A 24,423-nucleotide genomic window follows, 5' to 3' on the forward strand; every position below is an offset into this window, starting at 1 on the left:
GTTAATATTGATGAATGCGTTTTTGTAGTCGACCGCTGAATGGAATGGACTTGGTCTGAGGACGGGTTACGATATAATCCTAACATGCATATATATACATACACTGGCTACCTGTCCCCCGACACGATGAATTATTATTATAGAAATTATTTGGTCGAACGTTCAAAAAACAGACGGTTGCAGCCAGGAAAGTCCACGCTACGCACAATTTTGTAGTAGGGGGAAAAAATTTGTTCGCCTAACATAAGAGAAATGTACTAAATTAGGCATCTAAGATGGTGTTTATTAGGCCTAGGATTGAGCTTGTATGGAGCGGTATCTAAATCTTTCTTTCAAGACATGCCATTGGGGGTGATCCAACAAGTACTAAACGGGAACTATTTGCGAATCCGTTCATCCGTATTTGTACGGATGAAATCCGAATCCGTATTTGTACGGATGAAATCCGAATCCGTATTTGTACGGATGAAATCCGAATCCGTATTTGTACGGATGAAATCTGAATCCGTATTTGTACGGATGAAATCCGAATCCGTATTTGGTCTAACGTTCATTGCTGTACGTGAGACCAAATACTTGACATAAGTGGCACTATTTTATGGAGGCCGAGCTGGTATATTGTCCGCCCCCTATTGTTGACGTCACCACACATCAGTGGCTGTAAACACTTGTTGTAATTTACACAGACTGTAAATTACATTTACAAATTTGTAAATTTACAAATCCCTTGTAAACAATCCTACTCGAGGCTTCGCTTTTAACTTATGCAACATTATGCAAGAAAACAGATCAGTACGTCACAACACTGACCACACCATTGTCACCAATCCTTGCGCAATCCTGGCTCTTTTTTTTCACAGGTCACCCAGTCTTTAGGAATTACAATAAAATAGGAATTTTTCAAACAGAAATGCCCCGAGCCTGCACACCAGGCAGGTGAGGCGTGGTGAAGGGGGGCGTGGTGAGGGGGCGTGGTGACGGGGGGCGTGGTGAGGGAGGCGTGGTGAGGGGGCGTGGTGAGGGGACGTTTTGATGGGGGGCGTGGTGAGGGGGCGTGGTGAGGGGGCGTGGTGACGGGGCGTGGTGACGGGGAGCGTGGTGAGGGAGGCGTGGTGAGGGAGGCGTGGTGAGGGGGCGTGGTGAGGGGGCGTGGTGACGGGGGGCGTGGTGACGGGGGGCGTGGTGAGGGGGGCGTGGTGACGGGGCGTGGTGACGGGGGGCGTGGTGAGGGAGGCGTGGTGAGGGAGGCGTGGTGAGGGGGCGTGGTGAGGGGGCGTGGTGACGGGGGGGCGTGGTGACGGGGGGCGTGGTGAGGGGGGCGTGGTGACGGGGCGTGGTGACGGGGGGCGTGGTGAGGGGGCGAGGTGAGGGGGCGTGGTGAGGGTTGCGTTGTGAGGGGGGCGTGGTGACGGGGCGTGGTGGGGGGGCGAGGTGAGGGGGCGTGGTGAGGGGGCGAGGTGAGGGGGCGTGGTGAGGGGGCGTGGTGAGGGAGGCGTGGTGAGTGGGCGTGGTGACGGGGAGTGGTGAAGGGGGGCGTGGTGAGGGGCGTGGTGAGGGGGCGTGGTGACGGGGGGCGTGGTGACACTGGCCACCAGGTGTAGCCAGTATACTGGTGTAAGTGTTGACAGTGGTCCCTTCACTATCACTTACAACCCAGCTCGAGTCATAATAACGAGGTTCCGTATAAACAAACGCCGAAAATCTTTGGGTAATTTTTGGCTACAGTTCATAACACTCGAGGGCGAACCCCCGCCCCCCCACCAGAGGGGGGGAGGGGGGTTCAGAAGGTTTGTCTCTCCTGACCATAGAGAATTAAACACTTAGTATGTCACCTATCCTCAGGCCATATGCCTCTGTATTCGGGTTGTCGGAGCTGGCACCTACCCACACTAGGGTCACGTGACACTCCATGCAAGGTGAACTGGGCGGCGGAGGGGGGGGGGCGAGGTGGGGGAGGCGTGGGCGGCGGTGAGGGATGTGGGGGGGGGTGAAGAGAGGCGGTGTTTGCGTGGGAGGGGCGTGTGGGAGGGCGATGGGAAGGGCAGAGCTGCGTAACAGAGGCTGTGGGGGCGGGGGTTTGCCAGAGAATTTAAGCGTAGGATCAATACATGTCGACCTTGCTTGACCTCGGGTGGTGGTCCTCACCTGCGCCCACTGCTGTTGTCCAGGACCAGCCTCCCCCCACCCTGCTGGGTGACCTCCCAGGCATGGCACGCCCCCCACGCCCCCACGCCCCCACCCACGCCCCCACCCCTACACCATATACGATCCTTAGGCTTTACTTTGTAACTACACAAAATCATCCAGCTTTAATATACCAGACAACTATGACTGTTTAGGTAACTGTGTGTGTGTGTGTGTGTGTGTGTGTGTGTGTGTGTGTGTGTGTGTGTGTGTGTGTGTGTGTGTGTGTGTGTGTGTGTGTGTGTGTATGTGTGCGCGCACCCAACACACACACACACACACACACACACACGACACTGTAGTTATGTACTCACCTAGTTGTATTCACCTAGTTGTGTCTGCAGGATCGAGCATTGACTCTTGGATCCCGCCTTTCGAGCATCGGTTGTTTACAGCAATGACTCCTGTCCCATTTCCCTATCATACCTGGTTTTAAAATTATGAATAGTATTTGCTTCCACAACCTGTTCCTGCAGTGCATTCCATTTTCCCACGACTCTCACGCTAAAAGAAAACTTCCTAACATCTCTGTGATGTATGTATATGTATCCATATACATCTCTGTATATGTATCCAAATACCCGGTAACCAGGTGTTACACAACCAGCCATGTTTTTTAAATATTCCCCGTGCGTGTGCGCGTGAGCGTGCGCGACCACCTCGGGTGACGTCACAGACAAGAGAGGCTTCATAAATCACGAGAAGTATAATTGCAACCCCAGCCGTTACTCTTAAGGCATCTCCATAGTCAACTTTTAAGAAAAATCACTTTTTCTTCGATTGAAAAATAGTTTTTTGTATGTTTCTTAAGAGACATGGATGAAGGGGCTTAGAGTCCGTGGGAGTGATGGTCTTAATCCTCAAGTGACAGAGTTAATATCTTGAGAATGAACTAAATATTTAAAGGTTAATGAGGATAATAATTGGCTGTATTGGGATCCAATACTAGGGGCCTACTAGTGCCCACTAGTGAGTCTACTGTTCACTAGTGGGTCTACTGCCCACTAGTGGGTCTCCTGCCCACTAGTGGGTCTCCTGCCCACTAGTGGGTCTACTGCCCACTAGTGGGTCTACTGCCCACTAGTGGCTCTACTGCCCACTAGTGGGTCTACTGCCCACTAGTGGGACTACTGCCCACTAGTGGGACTACTGCCCACTAGTGGGACTACTGCCCACTAGTGGGTCTACTGCCCACTAGTGGGACTACTGCCCACTAGTGGGTCTACTGCCCACTAGTGGGTCTACTGCCCACTAGTGGCTCTACTGCCCAATAGTGGGTCTACTGCCCACTAGTGGGACTACTGCCCACTAGTGGGACTACTGCCCACTAGTGGGACTACTGCCCACTAGTGGGTCTACTGCCCACTAGTGGGACTACTGCCCACTAGTGGGTCTACTGCCCACTAGTGGGTCTACTGCCCACTAGTGGGTCTACTGCCCACTAGTGGGACTACTGCCCACTAGTGGGTCTACTGCCCACTAGTGGGTCTACTGCCCACTAGTGGGTCTACTGCCAACTAGTGGGACTACTGCCCACTAGTGCGTCTACTGCCCACTAGTGGGTCTACTGCCCACTAGTGGGTCTCCTGCCCACTAGTGGGTCTACTGCCCACTAGTGGGTCTCCTGCCCACTAGTGGGTCTACTGCCCACTAGTGGGACTACTGCCCACTAGTGGGTCTACTGCCCACTAGTGGGTCTACTGCCCACTAGTGGGTCTACTGCCAACTAGTGGGACTACTGCCCACTAGTGCGTCTACTGCCCACTAGTGGGTCTACTGCCCACTAGTGGGTCTCCTGCCCACTAGTGGGTCTACTGCCCACTAGTGGGTCTACTGCCCACTAGTGGGACTACTGCCCACTAGTGGGTCTACTGCCCACTAGTGGGTCTACTGCCCACTAGTGGGACTACTGCCCACTAGTGGGTCTACTGCCCACTAGTGGGTCTACTGCCCACTAGTGGGTCTACTGCCCACTAGTGGGTCTCCTGCCCACTAGTGGGTCTCCTGCCCACTAGTGGGTCTACTGCCCACTAGTGGGACTACTGCCCACTAGTGGGACTACTGCCCACTAGTGGGTCTACTGCCCACTAGTGGGTCTACTGCCCACTAGTGGGTGTACTGCCCACTAGTGGGTCTACTGCCCACTAGTGGGTCTACTGCCCACTAGTGGGTCTCCTGCCCACTAGTGGGTCTCCTGCCCACTAGTGGGTCTCCTGCCCACTAGCGGGTCTCCTGCCCACTAGCGGGTCTCCTGCCCACTAGCGGGTCTACTGCCCACTAGCGGGTCTACTGCCCACTAGTGGGTCTCCTGCCCACTAGTGGGTCTCCTGCCCACTAGTGGGTCTCCTGCCCACTAGTGGGTCTCCTGCCCACTAGTGGGTCTCCTGCCCACTAGTGGGTCTCCTGCCCACTAGTGGGTCTACTGCCCACTAGTGGGTCTCCTGCCCACTAGTGGGTCTCCTGCCCACTAGTGGGTCTACTGCCCACTAGTGGGACTACTGCCCACTAGTGGGACTACTGCCCACTAGTGGGTCTACTGCCCACTAGTGGGTCTACTGCCCACTAGTGGGTCTACTGCCCACTAGTGGGTGTACTGCCCACTAGTGGGTCTACTGCCCACTAGCGGGTCTCCTGCCCACTAGCGGGTCTACTGCCCACTAGTGGGTCTCCTGCCCACTAGCGGGTCTCCTGCCCACTAGCGGGTCTACTGCCCACTAGTGGGTCTCCTGCCCACTAGCGGGTCTACTGCCCACTAGTGGGTCTCCTGCCCTCTAGTGAGCCTCAGTGAGAGCCGCAGCGAGTCTAATTCTGAGCCTCTCTGAGAATTAGTTACACACTACACCTGGCTGTGTTGAAGGCTGGGTTAACAAGGCTCCTCGCCGCTCCCGCACCACACATTGTAACTACTCTCACACACGTCTTTCAAACTTAAAGTTATTAATATTTGAACTTAAACATTATGTAAAGCGTTAACTTCTAGGCATCAATATTTCCGCACCACAAAGGCACCCAATCTAACACGCGTGTCAGAGGCATTCATTGTGGGTCTGAGGTTGAGGGTGTGCGCGAGGGTGAGGGCGTGCGCGAGGCTGAGGGCGTGCGCGAGATGCACGCCCTCACTGCTCCGTGTTCAGAATGGTAATTATTCAACACGTCCTCTCCACTAAAATCACGTTATGATAGCCAACGTTCATAATATAGAAAAAAAATCGCGGGCCACGTAAGCCCACGTTTTCTATGTATCGGTCATATCAGGTCAGTTCAGGTCATGTCAGGTCAGGTCAGGTCAGGTCAGGTCAGGTCAGGTCAGGTCGGGTCAGGTCAGGTCAGTTGGGTTGCGCGGGTTCGAACCTTTCTGGTTAGGTTAAGACGACGCAGTGTGGCAAATATATAAAACTAACTTGAATTATGAGAACAAAATATTAAGCCAGTGTCCCTGTACTTGGACAGGACACCAGGTATCAGATGCTGGACGGAGATCAGGTGCAAGATGCTGGAAGATCAAGACGGAGGGCAGCTAGGATGGTCCAGGTGCAGCCCACACACTTGGACCATTGGGGGATCGAACTCGGACCCTGCCACGAGCGAGGCCGTCGCTCTAACAAGTCCAAGTGGATGGACTGACAGTTAGAAATAATCAAGGACTGAAGAGTTTTAGGGCAAACTTGTTTAATATTTAAGGTTGGTCTAATGGACACTTAATCTTAAGGACTTTCCTGTGAAAACTAGTGATTAATATCTTGTATACAATCACCCCAATTCCAGGGGGGTGGCAAACAATCTCCTTCCTCCGGGGACCCCCACTCACCCCCCGGGGCCCCCAAACAATCTCCTTCCTCCGGGGGACCCCCACTCACCCCCCGGGGGCCGCCAAACAATCTCCTTCCTCCGGGGGACCCCCACTCACCCCCCGGGGGCCCCAAACAATCTCCTTCCTCCGGGGGACCCCCACTCACCCCCCGGGGGCCGCCAAACAATCTCCTTCCTCCGGGGGACCCCCACTCACCCCCCGGGGGCCCCAAACAATCTCCTTCCTCCGGGGGACCCCCACTCACCCCCCGGGGGCCCCAAACAATCTCCTTCCTCCGGGGGACCCCCACTCACCCCCCGGGGGCCCCAAACAATCTCCTTCCTCCGGGGGACCCCCACTCACCCCCCGAGGGCCGCCAAACAATCTCCTTCCTCCGGGGGACCCCCACTCACCCCCCGGGGCCGCCAAACAATCTCCTTCCTCCGGGGGACCCCCACTCACCTCCCCGGGGGCCGCCAAACAATCTCCTTCCTCCGGGGGACCCCCACTCACCCCCCGGGGGCCGCCAAACAATCTCCTTCCTCCGGGGGACCCCCACTCACCCCCCGGGGGCCGCCAAACAATCTCCTTCCTCCGGGGGACCCCCACTCAGCCCCCGGGGGCCGCCAAACAATCGCCCTGGTGAACCGGAACTGGTTATGAAGGACAGGGACCCTGTATACAGAAGGTATCTTGAATAAGGAAACTGCGGTGTTCCCACAATGACCAGTCACCAGAAGGGAAGGCAACTATATAGCCAGCCGGACAAGAGGGAAGGCAGCTATATAGCCAGCCGGACAAGAGGGAAGGCAGCTATATAGCCAGCCGGACAAGAGGGAAGGCAGCTAGCCAGCCGGACAAGAGGGAAGGCAGCTATATAGCCAGCCGGACAAGAGGGAAGGCAGCTAGCCAGCCGAACAAGAGGGAAGGCAGCTAGCCAGCCGAACAAGAGGGAAGGCAGCTAGCCAGCCGGACAAGAGGGAAGGCACCTAGCCAGCCGAACAAGAGGGAAGGCAGCTAGCCAGCCGGACAAGAGGGAAGGCAGCTAGCCAGCCGAACAAGAGGGAAGGCAGCTAGCCAGCCGGACAAGAGGGAAGGCAACTTGCCAGCCGGACAAGAGGGAAGGCAGCTAGCCAGCCGGACAAGAGGGAAGGCAGCTAGCCAGCCGGACAAGAGGGAAGGCAGCTAGCCAGCCGGACAAGAGGGAAGGCAGCTAGCCAGCCGGACAAGAGGGAAGGCAGCTAGCCAGCCGGACAAGAGAGAAGGCAGCTAGCCAGCCGGACAAGAGGGAAGGCAGCTAGCCAGCCGGACAAGAGGGAAGGCAGCTTGCCAGCCGGACAAGAGGGAAGGCAGCTAGCCAGCCGGACAAGAGGGAAGGCAGCTAGCCAGCAGGACAAGAGAGAAGGCAGCTAGCCAGCCGGACAAGAGGGAAGGCAGCTAGCCAGCCGGACAAGAGGGAAGGCAGCTAGCCAGCCGGACAAGAGAGAAGGCAGCTAGCCAGCCGGACAAGAGGGAAGGCAGCTAGCCAGCCGGACAAGAGGGAAGGCAGCTATATAGCCAGCCGGACAAGAGGGAAGGCAGCTATATAGTCAGCCGGACAAGAGAGAAGGCAGCTAGCCAGCCGGACAAGAGGGAAGGCAGCTAGCCAGCCGGACAAGAGGGAAGGCAGCTAGCCAGCCGGACAAGAGAGAAGGCAGCTAGCCAGCCGGACAAGAGGGAAGGCAGCTAGCCAGCCGAACAAGAGGGAAGGCAGCTAGCTAGCCGAACAAGAGGGAAGGCAGCTATATAGCCAGCCGAACAAGAGGGAAGGCAACTAGTCAGCCGAACAAGAGGGAAGGCAGCTAGCCAGCCGAACAAGAGGGAAGGCAGCTATATAGCCAGCCGGACAAGAGGGAAGGCAGCTAGCCAGCCGGACAAGAGAGAAGGCAGCTAGCCAGCCGGACAAGAGGGAAGGCAGCTAGCCAGCCGGACAAGAGAGAAGGCAGCTAGCCAGCTGGACAAGAGGGAAGGCAGCTAGCCAGCCGGACAAGAGGGAAGGCAGCTTGCCAGCCGGACAAGAGGGAAGGCAGCTAGCCAGCCGGACAAGAGGGAAGGCAGCTAGCCAGCCGGACAAGAGAGAAGGCAGCTAGCCAGCCGGACAAGAGGGAAGGCAGCTAGCCAGCCGGACAAGACGGAAGGCAGCTAGCCAGCCGGACAAGACAGAAGGCAGCTAGCCAGCCGGACAAGAGAGAAGGCAGCTAGCCAGCCGGACAAGAGGGAAGGCAGCTAGCCAGCCGGACAAGAGGGAAGGCAGCTATATAGCCAGCCGGACAAGAGGGAAGGCAGCTATATAGCCAGCCGGACAAGAGGGAAGGCAGCTATATAGTCAGCCGGACAAGAGAGAAGGCAGCTAGCCAGCCGGACAAGAGGGAAGGCAGCTAGCCAGCCGGACAAGAGGGAAGGCAGCTAGCCAGCCGGACAAGAGAGAAGGCAGCTAGCCAGCCGGACAAGAGGGAAGGCAGCTAGCCAGCCGAACAAGAGGGAAGGCAGCTATATAGCCAGCCGAACAAGAGGGAAGGCAGCTATATAGCCAGCCGAACAAGAGGGATGGCAACTAGTCAGCCGAACAAGAGGGAAGGCAGCTAGCCAGCCGAACAAGAGGGAAGGCAGCTATATAGCCAGCCGGACAAGAGGGAAGGCAGCTAGCCAGCCGGACAAGAGAGAAGGCAGCTAGCCAGCCGGACAAGAGGGAAGGCAGCTAGCCAGCCGAACAAGAGGGAAGGCAGCTAGCTAGCCGAACAAGAGGGAAGGCAGCTATATAGCCAGCCGGACAAGAGGGAAGGCAACTAGTCAGCCGGACAAGAGGGAAGGCAGCTAGCCAGCCGAACAAGAGGGAAGGCAGCTAGCTAGCCGAACAAGAGGGAAGGCAGCTAGCCAGCCGAACAAGAGGGAAGGCAGCTATATAGCCAGCCGGACAAGAGGGAAGGCAGCTAGCCAGCCGGACAAGAGAGAAGGCAGCTATCTAGCCAGCCGGACAAGAGGGAAGGCAGCTAGCCAGCCGAACAAGAGGGAAGGCAGCTAGCCAGCCGGACAGGAAGGGTGGGAGGGCCCATTCTCCAGCACCACTTCCCTACTCTAATCCTCCCGTCGTCATTATAAACACAGCGGCCGCCATCAATGGCAGCGGCCGTGTTTACAACAGGGCTGCCTGCCACAGTTCTCAAATGGGTGGCATTGGTTCATCTCAGCGCGGCGGTCTGGTTCATTCATAACTCCCCGGTGTGAGCCGCGAGCCTTACGCTGGTGACGTCACGCTGACGTCAGAGACGCGCCGTGGGCGGCCACTCCATTCACAGGCCCGAAATAATGTCAATATTTTCATCATTTTAAGTGTTTTTTATTTATATTTTATTTATTTATTTATTTTAGGGGTGTGGGCCGGGCCAGGAGGCTGATAAGGACACTACGGTTTACGTAACTTAACCGAAATATTCGTCATGAGAAACTGGCAACCGAACATCAAATCACCCGAACTAATGGTGGCAATTTTGCCTTAGCCAACTATATATGGACTCTCTTCCCCCTCCCCCCCTCTTCCCCAACCCCTTGGGCTGGACGGTAGAGCGACGGTCTCTCTTCATGCAGGTCGGCGTTCAATCCCCGACCGTCCAAGTGGTTGGGCACCATTCCTTCCCCTCGTCCCATCCCAATTTCTCATCCTTATCCTCTTCCAAGTGCTCTATAGTGTAGTCATAATGGCTTAGCGTTTTCTCCTGATATTACCCCCCAACATCCCACCCCGACGCCTATAACAGCATCACATTATCCAAGAAGTTTTAGAAGCTATAGGAGGAGGATTCCATCCCACCGTATGGCCTAAATTTCTCATAGATACACCAAGATCTTGTAATACTAAAGTACATCCAACATGGATATGAATATAATATAGTCAAGTGTACCAATTACAAAAAAAAAAAAAAAAGTTTTTACTATTGGAATACTAAAGGACAAAAAATCAGAACCATAAACCTAATGTAGGCCTAATTAAGCCATCCAAACCTAATATCTGCAATCTTAGGCTTAATTCAGAACAAATATGTACCATACCTCACAAGAGTTAGATTTGGTAGTTTCCGTCTTTCTCAGGCTCAATAAAATAGTCCAAATGTGGACTTTTTTTTTTTTAATGCAGCAATTTGTTATGCCTCCAGCCATAGCCATTATAAGTACTATACTTTTTGGAGGACATTATGTCCTCTAAATAGTAGTAGAGGAAGGTCAAAATGCAAGAAAAATACAAAATGCATCTTGGACGAAGGCAAGATAATTATCAGGAGAAAGCACTAAGGCTGTACGACTATATAGCACTGAGGGGAGGCGGAGACCAGGAGCTGGGAGGCGGAGACCAGGAGCTGGGAGGCGGGGACCAGGAGCTGGGAGGCGGGGACCAGGAGCTGGGAGGCGGGGACCAGGAGCTGGGAGGCGGGGACCAGGAGCTGGGAGGCGGGGACCAGGAGCTGGGAGGCGGGGACCAGGAGCTGGGAGGCGGGGACCAGGAGCTGGGAGGCGGGGACCAGGAGCTGGGAGGCGGGGACCAGGAGCTGGGAGGCGGGGACCAGGAGCTGGGAGGCGGGGACCAGGAGCTGGGAGGCGGGGACCAGGAGCTGGGAGGCGGGGACCAGGAGCTGGGAGGCGGGGACCAGGGGCTGGGAGGCGGGGACCAGGGGCTGGGAGGCGAGGACTGAGGTAAACACACTTATATATACAAGGCTTCGCCTGAGAATGCTTTCATGAAGCCTTTTTTGGAAAACATGATTATGAAGCCTAATTTGAACTGTGTTCAGAGCCAAGGTTCACAAGCCCTGAGTGTTGAGGCGTCATCAACAACGCCCACGCACGTCCACGCACGCCCACGCACGTCCACGCACGCCCACGCACGCCCACGCACGCCCACGCACGTCCACGCACGCCCACGCACGCATCCCTGATGGTGGTCGAGGGGTGGATGAAAGCACAGCTCGTAAGCCCTAGAAACCGTCACCACAGACAGCAGGGAGAGACGCCCCCTCCCCCCCTAGCTCAATACTGTCAATTATCAAGGTATTTCTGTCACAAAGATAAAGTTTGTTGACAAGCACTTAAATCCTGATAAATTCAGAGGTTACAGGAGCTGGATATTCAGAGATTACAGGAGCTGGGTGGGTATTCAGAAGTTAGAGGATCTGGGTATCCAGAAGTTACAGGAGCTGAGTATTCAGAGTAACTAATTCAGGATCTGTTTATATAACATATTCCAAGGCTGTGCTAATTTCGCCAATTTCAGAAAATAATTTAATTACATATATATATATATATATATATATATATATATATATATATATATATATATATATATATATATATATATATATATATATATATATATATATATATATATATATATATATATGTCGTACCTAGTAGCCAGAACGCACTTCTCAGCCTAATACGCAAGGCCCGATTTGCCTAATAAGACAAGTTTTCATGAATTAATTGTTTTTCGACTACCTAACCTACCTAACCTAACCTAACCTAACTTTTTCTGCTACCTAACTTAACCTAACCTATAAAGATAGGTTAGGTTAGGTTAGGTAGGGTTGGTTAGGTTCGGTGATATATCTACGTTAATTTTACCTCCAATAAAAAAAATTGACCTCAAACATAATGAAATGGGTAGCTTTATCATTTCATAAGAAAAAAAATTGACAAAATATATTAATTCAGGAAAACTTGGCTTATAAGGCAAATCGGGCCTTGCAAAGTAGGCTGAGAAGTGCGTTCTGGCTACTAGGTACGACATATATATATATATATATATATATATATATATATATATATATATATATATATATATATATATATATATATATATATATATATATATATATATATGTCGTACCTAGTAGCCAGAACGCACTTCTCAGCCTAATATGCAAGGCCCGATTTGCCTAATAAGCCAAGTTTTCATGAATTAATGTTTTTTCGACTACCTAACCTACCTAACCTAACCTAACCTAACTTTTTCGATTACCTAACCTAACCTAACCTATAAAGATAGGTTAGGTTAGGTTAGGTAGGTTAGGTAGTCGAAAAAACATTAATTCATGAAAACTTGGCTTATTAGGCAAATCGGGCCTTGCATATTAGGCTGAGAAGTGCGTTCTGGCTACTAGGTACGACATATATATATATATATATATATATATATATATATATATATATATATATATATATATATATATATATATATATATATATATATAACCTAACCTATAAAGATAGGTTAGGTTAGGTTAGGTAGGGTTGGTTAGGTTCGGTCATATATCTACGTTAATTTTAACTCCAATAAAAAAATTTGACCTCATACATAATGAAATGGGTAGCTTTATCATTTCATAAGAAAAAAAATTAGAGAAAATATATTAATTCAGGAAAACATGGCTTATTAGGCAAATCGGGCCTTGCATAGTAGGCTGAGAAGTGCGTTCTGGCTACTAGGTACGACATATATATATATATATATATATATATATATATATATATATATATATATATATATATATATATGGGAACAAGCCTGAATGGTCCCCAGGACAATATGCAACTGAACTTCTGGGGTGTGAGTTTTCAGTTATATATATATATATATATATATATATATATATATATATATATATATATATATTATTAAATATGACCGAAAAAGTAAGATTAATAATTCTAACACGAATTTTCTCAATCTTTCGTACATTACGCTTCACTGTTGGAGGTAAATCAAAAATCACTTCTCCAAAATTCATTTTTATTTCTAGTCTGACGCGACACGGGCGCGTTTCGTAAAACTTATTACATTTTCAAAGACTTCACAAATACACAACTGATTAGAACTAACGTATCTCTGCTATTATATCTACATTTGAGTGAGGTGGGAGGGATGATGTGGCATATAATGATGTGGCATTAGGGGATATTAATAGGGTATTAAAAGTATCAACACAAGACAGAACAGAAATAATGGGTATTGAATAGAAGTGTTTGTAGAAAGCCTATTGGTCCATATTTCTTGATGCTTCTATATTGGAGCGGAGTCTTGAGGTGGGTAGAATATAGTTGTGCAATAATTGGCTGTTGATTGCTGGTGTTGACTTCTTGATGTGTAGTGCCTCGCAAACGTCAAGCCGCCTGCTATCGCTGTATCTATCGATGATTTCTGTGTTGTTTACTAGGATTTCTCTGGCGATGGTTTGGTTATGGGAAGAGATTATATGTTCCTTAATGGAGCCCTGTTGCTTATGCATCGTTAAACGCCTAGAAAGAGATGTTGTTGTCTTGCCTATATACTGGGTTTTTTGGAGCTTACAGTCCCCAAGTGGGCATTTGAAGGCATAGACGACGTTAGTCTCTTTTAAAGCGTTCTGTTTTGTGTCTGGAGAGTTTCTCATGAGTAGGCTGGCCGTTTTTCTGGTTTTATAGTAAATCGTCAGTTGTATCCTCTGATTTTTGTCTGTAGGGATAACGTTTCTATTAACAATATCTTTCAGGACCCTTTCCTCCGTTTTATGAGCTGTGGAAAAGAAGTTCCTGTAAAATAGTCTAATAGGGGGTATAGGTGTTGTGTTAGTTGTCTCTTCAGAGGTTGCATGGCTTTTCACTTTCCTTCTTATGATGTCTTCGATGAAACCATTGGAGAAGCCGTTATTGACTAGAACCTGCCTTACCCTACAGAGTTCTTCGTCGACTTGCTTCCATTCTGAGCTGTGATTTAGCTGTGATGTTGATTTACCTCCAACAGTGAAGCGTAATGTATGAAAGATTGAGAAAATTCGTGTTAGAATTATTAATCTTACTTTTTCGGTCATATTTAATAATATATGTCTACAGGAAAGACTGCTACCAAAATATACTAATATATATATATATATATATATATATATATATATATATATATATATATATATATATATATATATATAATATTTTAATTGTCCGTCCGCATCATATCGCCTTGCATCTAACTATACATTGAGTGATTTGTTACCCCTCGTTCAATGTCGGAAAATTTCCAATTATTTTTCAACAGTCCTCTGGGGCTCTGCCAGTTTTTACTTGTTTATAATTATTTTAACCACCACTGATGTCACCACCACTGAGGTCACCACCACTGGTGTCACCACCACTGAGGTCACCACCACTGGTGTCACCACCACTGATGTCATCACCACTGGTGTCACCACCACTGATGTCACCACCACTGATGTCACCACCACTGGTGTCACCACCACTGAGGTCACCACCACTGGTGTCACCACCACTGGTGTCACCACCACTGAGGTCACCACCACTGGTGTCACCACCACTGGTGTCACCACCACTGAGGTCACCACCACTGGTGTCACCACCACTGAGGTCACCACCACTGATGTCACCACCACTGATGTCACCACCACTGAGGTCACCACCACTGATGTCACCACCACTGGTGTCACCACCACTGAGGTCACCACCACTGGTGTCACCACCACTGATGTCACCACCACTGATGTCACCACCACTGAGGTCACCACCACTGATGTCACCACCACTGGTGTCACCACCACTGAGGTCACCACCACTGGTGTCACCACCACTGGTGTCACCACCACTGAGGTCACCACCACTGGTGTCACCACCACTGGTGTCACCACCACTGAGGTCACCACCACTGGTGTCACCACCACTGAGGTCACCACCACTGGTGTCACCACCACTGATGTCACCACCACTGAGGTCACCACCACTGGTGTCACCACCACTGAGGTCACCACCACTGGTGTCACCACCACTGGTGTCACCACCACTGAGGTCACCACCACTGGTGTCACCACCACTGAGGTCACCACCACTGGTGTCACCACCACTGATGTCACCACCACTGGTGTCACCACCACTGGTGTCACCACCACTGGTGTCACCACCACTGGTGTCACCACCACTGATGTCACCACCACTGGTGTTACCACCACTGATGTCACCACCATTGTTGTCAGCACCATTAATGTCATCACCACTGGTGTCACCACCACTGGTGTTACCACCACTGATGTCACCACCATTGTTGTCAGCACCATTAATGTCATCACCACTGGTGTCACCACCACTGGTGTTACCACCACTGATGTCACCACCATTGTTGTCAGCACCATTAATGTCATCACCACTGGTGTCACCACCACTGGTGTCACCACCACGGTCAATTTAACGTGTCCTCTCCTAACCTACCAGAGGACCCAAAACAAAAAACGGGACAATACGTCACTTTCGCGAGCCGCTTCCATTTTCTAGTACGACAGTTTTTAGCATCATGTAACGCATACGATCGAAAAGCGACGTTCTTTGTAGGTTGAAGGACAGGTTGTTGTACGGGCTTTAAAACACTAGTTGTAGTAACTAGTTCAGTTAAGAGCGTTAGGCACATGGTGGTCAGTACCGGTCGTGTACGCTTACTGAAGCCATGAAATAATAATACGTAATTCAATAAACAAAAATCACAATATTGCGATATATCTGAGAAAATCCACAGAAGCCGTAATGAGGATTCGAACCTATGCACTGGGTATGCCCAGATGAACGCATTAGACGACTACGCTACGACATGGTCAAAAGAACTGCAACTCGGGGTGCTACTGCACCCTCGAGGACTCCCGAGGCTTCCACTCAAGCCGAACCAGGGTTCACACAATCCCCCCCCTCCCCCCCATGTCCATATACTGGACGACAGAGCTAGAGTGCATGGGGGGGGGGGAATTGTGTGGACCCTGGTTCGGCCTCAGTGGAAGCCTCGGGAATCCTCGAATGTGCAGTAGTACCCCAGGTTGCAGTTCTTTTGACCATGTCGTGGCGTGGTGGTCTAATGAGTGAATCTGAGAGAACCCGTCCTCGACCCAAGACCCTTACATCCAGCGGTCGACCCCACACACGCATACATACATTTTTACATGCTGTTCATTCAAAACGGGATTTTTCTCAAATATAAATTAATATTATAATATATTAGCATATTGTGCAAATATAGGCATAGGTTAGGTTAGGTTAGGTTAGGTGTTTAGGTTCTGTTGGCGATTATTTTTATTTGTAGTACGTGGGTGAAGCATTTATAGCGTTGCGGTTCAAACAAAATGCGTCAGTGAAGCACTTGTTCCGGAAGTGTTCGAACGTCAGCAGTTATGAGTCGTGGGTAAACCGTTCTTCATTCATAAACAGAGGGGTTGACGGGTGGATGGAATCACTTTTGGGTCTTTCTTTGCAGGACGGGCTGATCTGATAATACCCAGCCCATAGGTTCGAATCCTTATCAAGGCTCCTGTGGATTTTCAATATAACACAATAACAGTGTAGCGAGGAGAGTGAGGACACTGTAGTCAGAGTAAGGTCGTGACGGTGCAAGTCAGCCGAGCACAACCAGTCACCATCAAGGTCTCATCAACTTAATACCACACCTCCCTTTCCCCTCAGCCCCTTCCCCCAGGCTACTTCTCAAGAAACAATCTAAACCTTCTACACAAATCCTATGAATTTTTGTTCTTCAAGTGAATAACTAAAGTACATTTTATTCTACAACACGATAATTAAATTTACTTTAATACAAGAAAATCACTGTGAAAGTCCATTACTGCTTGAATTTGCTATCCAAATACAGTGTAAATAATAAAGGTAATTCATGGTATATCAGTGCCACAATCTTAGAGGAGCACTACTCCATAACCCTCAAGGATAGCAGCTAAGTTAGCAAGTTCATCTAAAATTATTTGTTTAAAGTCTACTTATGTGCCTCTTATGGTAAGTTGGGTCCATTGTTACACCCTGGTGACCAGTGGAGACGCTTGGGCAGCTGGACCATCTCCCCCCCCCCCCTCTCTCTCCAGCCTTTTATGGGGACATGCCAAAAAAGGACTAAATGCAGGGGGATATGTTCATAGACTGAGGGGGGGGGGGTTGAAAAGTAAGATATGAAACAAGCAAAGGGGGAGAGTAAGTGAGAGAGAGAGAGAGAGAGAGAGAGAGAGAGAGAGAGAGAGAGAGAGAGAGAGAGACAGAGAGAGAGAGAGAGAGAGAGAGAGAGAGAGAGAGAGAGAGAGAGAGAGAGTGAGTTTTCCATTATTATTATTATTTTCTACCACAAACGTGGCCACACATTTACAATGCTAATCAGCATATATACATTTTCTTCTGTCCTCCATGGACAGGGTTAGAGATGTGTTAAACATATAGTTCGGGGATTTATTGAACAATCAACCAACGAAGGTGATTCAGTGCTTTTAAAATACTAAACTAACCTACATACGTAAATACATAGATACACAGATTTACGTATGCCCTACATAAAGTGTTTGATGTGTCTTTTACATAGTGTCATTAATGTACATTTACAAAGGTGAAATGTAATTCTGGTCAGTTTTCACATATACTTTATACACATATACATACACACACATATACGTACATATACATATATACATACAAATATACACACACATGCATACACATACATTTGCCTCTTTTACTTTGACAGGGTGAGATAACTGATAGAGAAACTTGTGTGCAATTAATTTAAGCACTTAATTACTGAAGGTGATTAAAGGTGCTTTACAAGCTCAGGTTATATAGTTACATCACATACATACATACATACATTGTATAATTGATACATTACATGGTCAATCTTGGGTACAAGTCCAATATATCATCAAGTGTTCCAGTACTCATGTAGTAGTTACAGAGTTCAGCATACCTTAGCCCAGGAGGGCGAAAGTCAGTCAATATGGGACATTCTATAATATAATGTTCAAGGGAGTGCATGTTTTCTCTTTCACAAAGTTGATACATTGTGTACTAGCCATTTGGGTTTTGAGAAAGCTGCCAGATACGTCTATATCCCAGGCGTATTCTGGCCACTATAACATCACATTGCCGAGTCCTTGTTCTATTAGTCCCATATGTGAATGTCTCCTCACGATATCTATCATAAAATTTAATGCTACAACTTTCAGTTCTTTGTGAATTTGTTAGGTCGATGAGATCTTCATTAGATATTTGTTTAAGTATTCTCTATGTCACTGCTAATGAAACACCCATAGTAATTTCTACCACTGGTTTTCTACAGGCTGTCTTTGCAAGCATGTCAACAGTGTCATGCCTTGAGATGCCAACATGTGATGGTATCCATAGGAATTTAATCTCAAATCTGTTTTCTTTGGCAGCTAAAACATTCATTCGAATATCACTGACTATTTTCTGGGTGTCACTACTATGTGCGTTCAATGCCAGGAGTGCACTCTGCGAGTCACAGTATATAAGTCCATTGCCTTTGTCTTTTAAAAAGTCAGTGGCAAGGTATATGCCTGCAAGTTCGGTTTGAGTTGTACTTGCCCAGTCATTGACGCGCTTCATTGCTGTATGTACGAGAGAAGATTGTTCAAATATATTACATGCACAACCGGTACATCGTCCACCATCTTCTACAGAGCCGTCGGTATAGCACTGATACACATCGTTACCCATACTCTGAGTACTCTCAGTGATGCTTTTCAGTGTTAACAATTTTAATAATGTAGAGTGCACACTATCTTTCTTGGGCGCATTTACAAAATCAACTGATAGATCCCAGTTATCCCATGGAGTAATTGGTTGATTAATCATTAATTGAGTTGGGCACATGTTTAATATTTTTATGGAGTTGGCTACCTTGTAGAACCAAAAGGCATAATCAGGGAGGGAGTGAGTGAGTGAGTGAGTGAGTGAGTGAGTGAGTGAGTGAGTGAGTGAGTGAGTGAGTGAGTGAGTGAGTGAGTGAGTGAGTGAGTGAGCGTGACGGTAATATCCAACAGCTAATACAGATACAAAACACAAAAACGCTCGAGAGTAATAAAACAAATAAAAAACAAAAAAATTAATAAAACACAAGAAAACTTCCTTGTCAGTGGAAGTCTGAACGACACCCAGCACGGGAAGGTGGAGGCTCCAAGGACCCGAGACGAGCGCCGCTGTCATTATAGCTACTAGCTCCCGCTATGGAATGTCACCCCGGCCGACCTCCACACACACCCGCCTCCACACACACCTGCCTCCACACACACACACCCGCCTCCACACACACACCCGCCTCCACACACACCCGCCCCCACACACACACACACCCGCCTCCACACACACACACCCGCCTCCACACACACCCGCCTCCACACACACACACCCGCATCCACACACACCCGCCTCCACACACACACACCCGCCTCCACACACACCCGCCTCCACACACACACACCCGCATCCACACACACCCGCCTCCACACACACACACACCCGCCTCCACACACACACACACCCGCATCCACACACACACACACATACACCCGCCTCCACACACCCGCCTCCACACACAGCGGCTCCAGCCTGGAGTCCATACCTAGTTAAACACAAGACAAAGTTAGAGAAGATTCAGCGGTATGTCACAAGACTCGTCCCGGAACTGAGAGGAATGAGCTACGAGGAAAGGCTAAAGGAGCTGAACCTCACATCCCTGGAAAACAGAAGAGTAAGGGGAGACATGATAACCACCTACAAAATTCTCAGGGGAATTGACAGGGTGGACAAAGACAAACTCTTCAGCACGGGTGGGACACGAACAAGGGGACACAGGTGGAAACTTAGTACCCAGATGAGCCACAGAGACGTTAGCAAATTTTTTTCAGTGTCAGAGTAGTTAATAAATGGAATGCACTAGGAAGTGATGTGGTGGAGGCTGACTCCATACACAGTTTCAAATGTAGATATGATAGAGCCCAGTAGGCTCAGGAATCTGTACACCAGTTGATTGACAGTTGAGAGGCGGGACCAAAGAGCCAAAGCTCAACCCCCCGCAAGCACAATTAGGTGAGTACATACACACCCGCCTTCACACACACACACACACACACCCTCCTCCACACACACACACACACACCCTCCTCCACACACACACACACACACACACACACACACACACACACACACACACACACACACACACACACACACACACACACACACACACCAGGAAGACAACACTAATAATCTCACACCTCCCTCGGGATTCAAGAGGCCAAGGAGCCGAAGGTCGGAGTTTTCTAATAAATAATGAAAACGAGTTCGCTACTTACAAGGAGGAAATCCTTTAGTACATAATGGTGCGTGCGTGCGTGCGTGCGTGCGTGTGTGTGTTCCGGGTTGAGGAAGTATGAGCGTTAAGCAGCATTTCTCCCTCACCAAAGTATGAAGAGAAACCTCCCGGCTCTCAACCCTTTTAAGAGTCTGGCATGGTGAGGTTGGTACCGTACTGGTTATGTCAGTGTGTAAGTGATGCACCTGGCTGTCTAAGACTACACTTCTTCACAGAGATGAGTTCTTTAAGTCACAAGTCCAGTGACCATTTGGTCAGGGTGCTGGACTTGTCAGTCGTTTCATTCAAAGTCTAAGGTTCATGTCAGTCTAAGGTTCGAATCTTTCATGGTGAGGAGTCTTTCTGATACAGTCGGCTTGGGCGTTTATGCAAGTTTTCAATTATACATACATACATATATATATACATACATACATATATATATATATATATATATATATATATATATATATATATATATATATATATATATATATAAATATATATATATATATATAAATATATATATATATATATAAATATATATATATATATATATATATATAAATATTATATATATATATATATATATAAATATATAATATATATATATATATATATATAAATATATATATATATATATATATATATATAAATATATATATATATATATATATATATATATATATATAAATATATATATATATATATATATATATATATATATATATATATATATATATATATAAATATATATATATATATATATATATATATATATATATAAATATATATATATATATATATATATATATATATAAATATATATATATATATATATATATATATATATATATAAATATATATATATATATATATATATATATATATAAATATATATATATATAAATATATATATATATATATATATATATATATATATATATAAATATATATATATATATATATATATATATATATATAAATATATATATATATATATATAAATATATATATATATATATATATATATATATATATATATATATATATATATATATATATATATATAACTGACAACACACACCCCAGAAGGATTCGAACCCAGACAGCCAGGAGCACTATGCAACTGGCGTACCTGGTACCTTAACCACTCGACCAACCGTGACCGTACAAAAGACATTATTAGCCGAGGCTATATCCCCAAACGTCCCGACGGCACTTGGTGGTAAGTTTGGGCATAGTTATTTCATCGACTCACCTCACTTTCTGGGGCCACGTTAACAACACAAATGCAAACAAGCTTGAATGGTCCCCAAGCCAATATGCAACTGAAAACTCCACACCCAAGCTTACTTTGCCCAAGCTTACCATCAAGTGCCGTCGGGACGTTGGGGATATTAGCCTCGGCTAATAATGTCTTTTGTACGGTCACGGTTGGTCGAGTGGTTAAGGTACCGGGTACGCCAGTTGCATAGTGCTCCTGGCTGTCTAGGTTCGAATCCTTCTGGGGTGTGGAGTTTTCAGTTGCATATTGGCTATTGGCTTGGGTACCATTCAAGCTCATATATATATATATATATATATATATATATATATATATATATATATATATATATATATATATATATATATATATATATATTTTATTAAATATGACCGAAAAAAGTAAGATTAATAATTCTAACACGAATTTTCTCAATCTTTCGTACATTATGCTTCACTGTTGGAGGTAAATCAAAAATCACTTCTCCAAAATTCATTTTTATTTCTAGTCTGACGCGACACGGGCGCGTTTCGTAAAACTTATTACATTTTCAAAGACTTCACAATACACAACTGATTAGAACTTGCGTTTCCCTGATTTTATATCTACATTTGAGTGAGGTGGGAAGGGTGATGTGGCATTACAAGACTCATTACGGAGCCTCAAGACTCCGCTCCAATATAGAAGCATCAAGAAATATGGACCAATAGGCTTTCTACAAACACTTCTATTCAAAATCCATTGTTTCGTGTTCTGTCTTGTGTTGATACTTTTAATACCCTATTAATATCCTCTAATGCCACATCATCCTTCCCACCTCACTCAAATGTAATGCCACATCACCCTTCCCACCTCACTCAAATGTAGATATAAAATCAGGGAAACGCAAGTTCTAATCAGTTGTGTATTTGTGAAGTCCTTTGAAAATGTAATAAGTTTTACGAAACGCGCCCGTGTCGCGTCAGACTAGAAATAAAATGAATTTTGGAGAAGTGATTTTTGATTTACCTCCAACAGTGAAGCATAATGTACGAAAGATTGAGAAAATTCGTGTTAGAATTATTAATCTTACTTTTTCGGTCATATTTTAATAAAATATGTCTACAGGAAAGACTGCTACCAAAATATACTAATATATATATATATATATATATATATATATATATATATATATATATATATATATAATATATATATATATATATAAATAATTTCATTTTACATTTTAAATGTGTCAGTGATGTAAACTATTACTGTCTTCATAAGTTCCAAGAGGCAAAACAGCTTGTATATTTTACTTCCTACCCTCACCCAGAATGCAATATTTAAATTATTTTTACAATAAAATCCTCGCTTCAACGGGCCTTGAACACCCATGAACAGTGATCCGCGTCCCCCTGACCACTGGGAACACCTTCCACCTCGGGTCACCAATATACTCTACCGAGAAAAAGCAACCAATGATCACGAGGTTCCAATTGAGTCCAATTCACTGGCGCTTTACTTTTATACGACCTGAAGATTAATGTTGGTTAGCCAGACATTGTCCTCTTGTCCCTCTCTCTGGCCCGCCACACCTGCCCCCCCCCTCCCCCGCCACACCTGCATCCCCTCCCCCGCCACACCTGCCCCCCCTCGCCCGCCACACCTGCCCGCCCCCCCCTCCCCCGCCACACCTGCCCCCTTCCCCTCGCAACTGTGACACAATAAACAATATGGTCCCATGTTGCCACTATTTGGATATCTCAACGCCCCAGATCTCAAATTCCCCTCAACACCCCACTCCTCCCCCGTCCGCCCCCCTCCCCCCCCCCTCTATTTTAAATACAAATTAGTAGGGCTCAGAGTAGGGGTGATCTGCCTTCCTTTTAAGCGTTCCATTCCCCCCCCCCCTCCCTCAAACTTCTCCAACTGGCCCTTTCCAGCACAACGCATCTTGATTAGCTCGAGAACAAACTCCCTCTTCACTTTGTCTTTATTTTCCGCTTTCAACCCTTTCCAAGAATCCTCCGCCCCCCCCCCCCCTCCCCACCTCTTTACTAGCCAGGTAAACTATAAATACTAATAATAAAATAAATAGCCTTAAACAGAACAACATGTGTGGAAGCATGGGAGTGTGTATATATGAATGCTACACAGTATTCATCTATGGACATCCATATATGGTGAAACACATGTGAAGAACCTCTCACAGACACTCACAGCTCCCTGACAAGAGGGAGCCAGCTTAGCTTAGCTGCCAACACCCACACATCGTGTCAGCAAGGCGGACAGCCCGCCTGCTTTCATACCTCTCACTGTATTTCCCACTTCTAGAACTTCCCTTCACCTATGCCTCTCCCTCTTTACTCCCCCCCCCCAAAAAAAAAAAAGTCAACCTTCTTATCAGTTCCTCCCCCTTCCCTTCCCTCCCCCTCCTCCTCCCCCTTCCCTTCCCTCCCCCTCCTCCACCCCTCTCCTCATCCCCCCTCCCCTTTGCCATCCCAGCCACACCTCCACCAGACCTTTTTTTTTGGGGGGGGGGGGGGGGGGCGGGGAAAGTAAAGAGGGAGAGGCATAGGTGAAAAAAAGTTTAGAAGTGGGAAATACAGTGAGAGGTGTGAAAGCAGGCGGGCTGTCCGCCTTGCTGACACGAGTGTGTGGGTGTTGGCAGCTAAGCTAAGCTGGCTCCCTCTTGTCAGGGAGCTGTGAGTGTGTGAGAGGTTCTTCACATGTGTTTCACCATATATGGATGTCTATAGATGAATACTGTGTAGCATTCATATATTCACACTTCGATGCTTCCACACATGCAAGGAGGAGATGCACCGAGCCTATTAGACCTGATTTTCCACCCAGAACGTAGAAGACATCGAAAATTTGGAGCATGAAATACCTCTAGGGGCCAGTCAGTGACCATTGTGTCCTAGTCTTTGACTACATGATGGAATTCAAACTTATGACCATGGAGAAGAGATCTGGGAAAGGAGAGTTGACTACAGGAAAGGGGAC

At 47.3% G+C, this 24,423-nt stretch overlaps 1 protein-coding gene across 1 annotated transcript in view; it reads left to right on the forward strand.

Annotated features, from left to right (window-relative positions):
- Nucleotides 1-24,423, forward strand: part of LOC138363132 (mucin-22-like) — a 67,675-nt gene that overhangs the window by 28,473 nt on the left and 14,779 nt on the right. The window contains exons 3-4 of the mRNA XM_069322123.1: nt 5,165-5,322; nt 14,092-15,220. Of these exons, the coding sequence (XP_069178224.1) occupies nt 5,165-5,322; nt 14,092-15,220 (1,287 nt within the window). The remainder of the gene's footprint in view (nt 1-5,164; nt 5,323-14,091; nt 15,221-24,423) is intronic.

This window comes from Procambarus clarkii, chromosome 10 (assembly GCF_040958095.1).
Source record: "Procambarus clarkii isolate CNS0578487 chromosome 10, FALCON_Pclarkii_2.0, whole genome shotgun sequence".
In the NCBI taxonomy this organism is placed as follows: domain Eukaryota; kingdom Metazoa; phylum Arthropoda; class Malacostraca; order Decapoda; family Cambaridae; genus Procambarus; species Procambarus clarkii.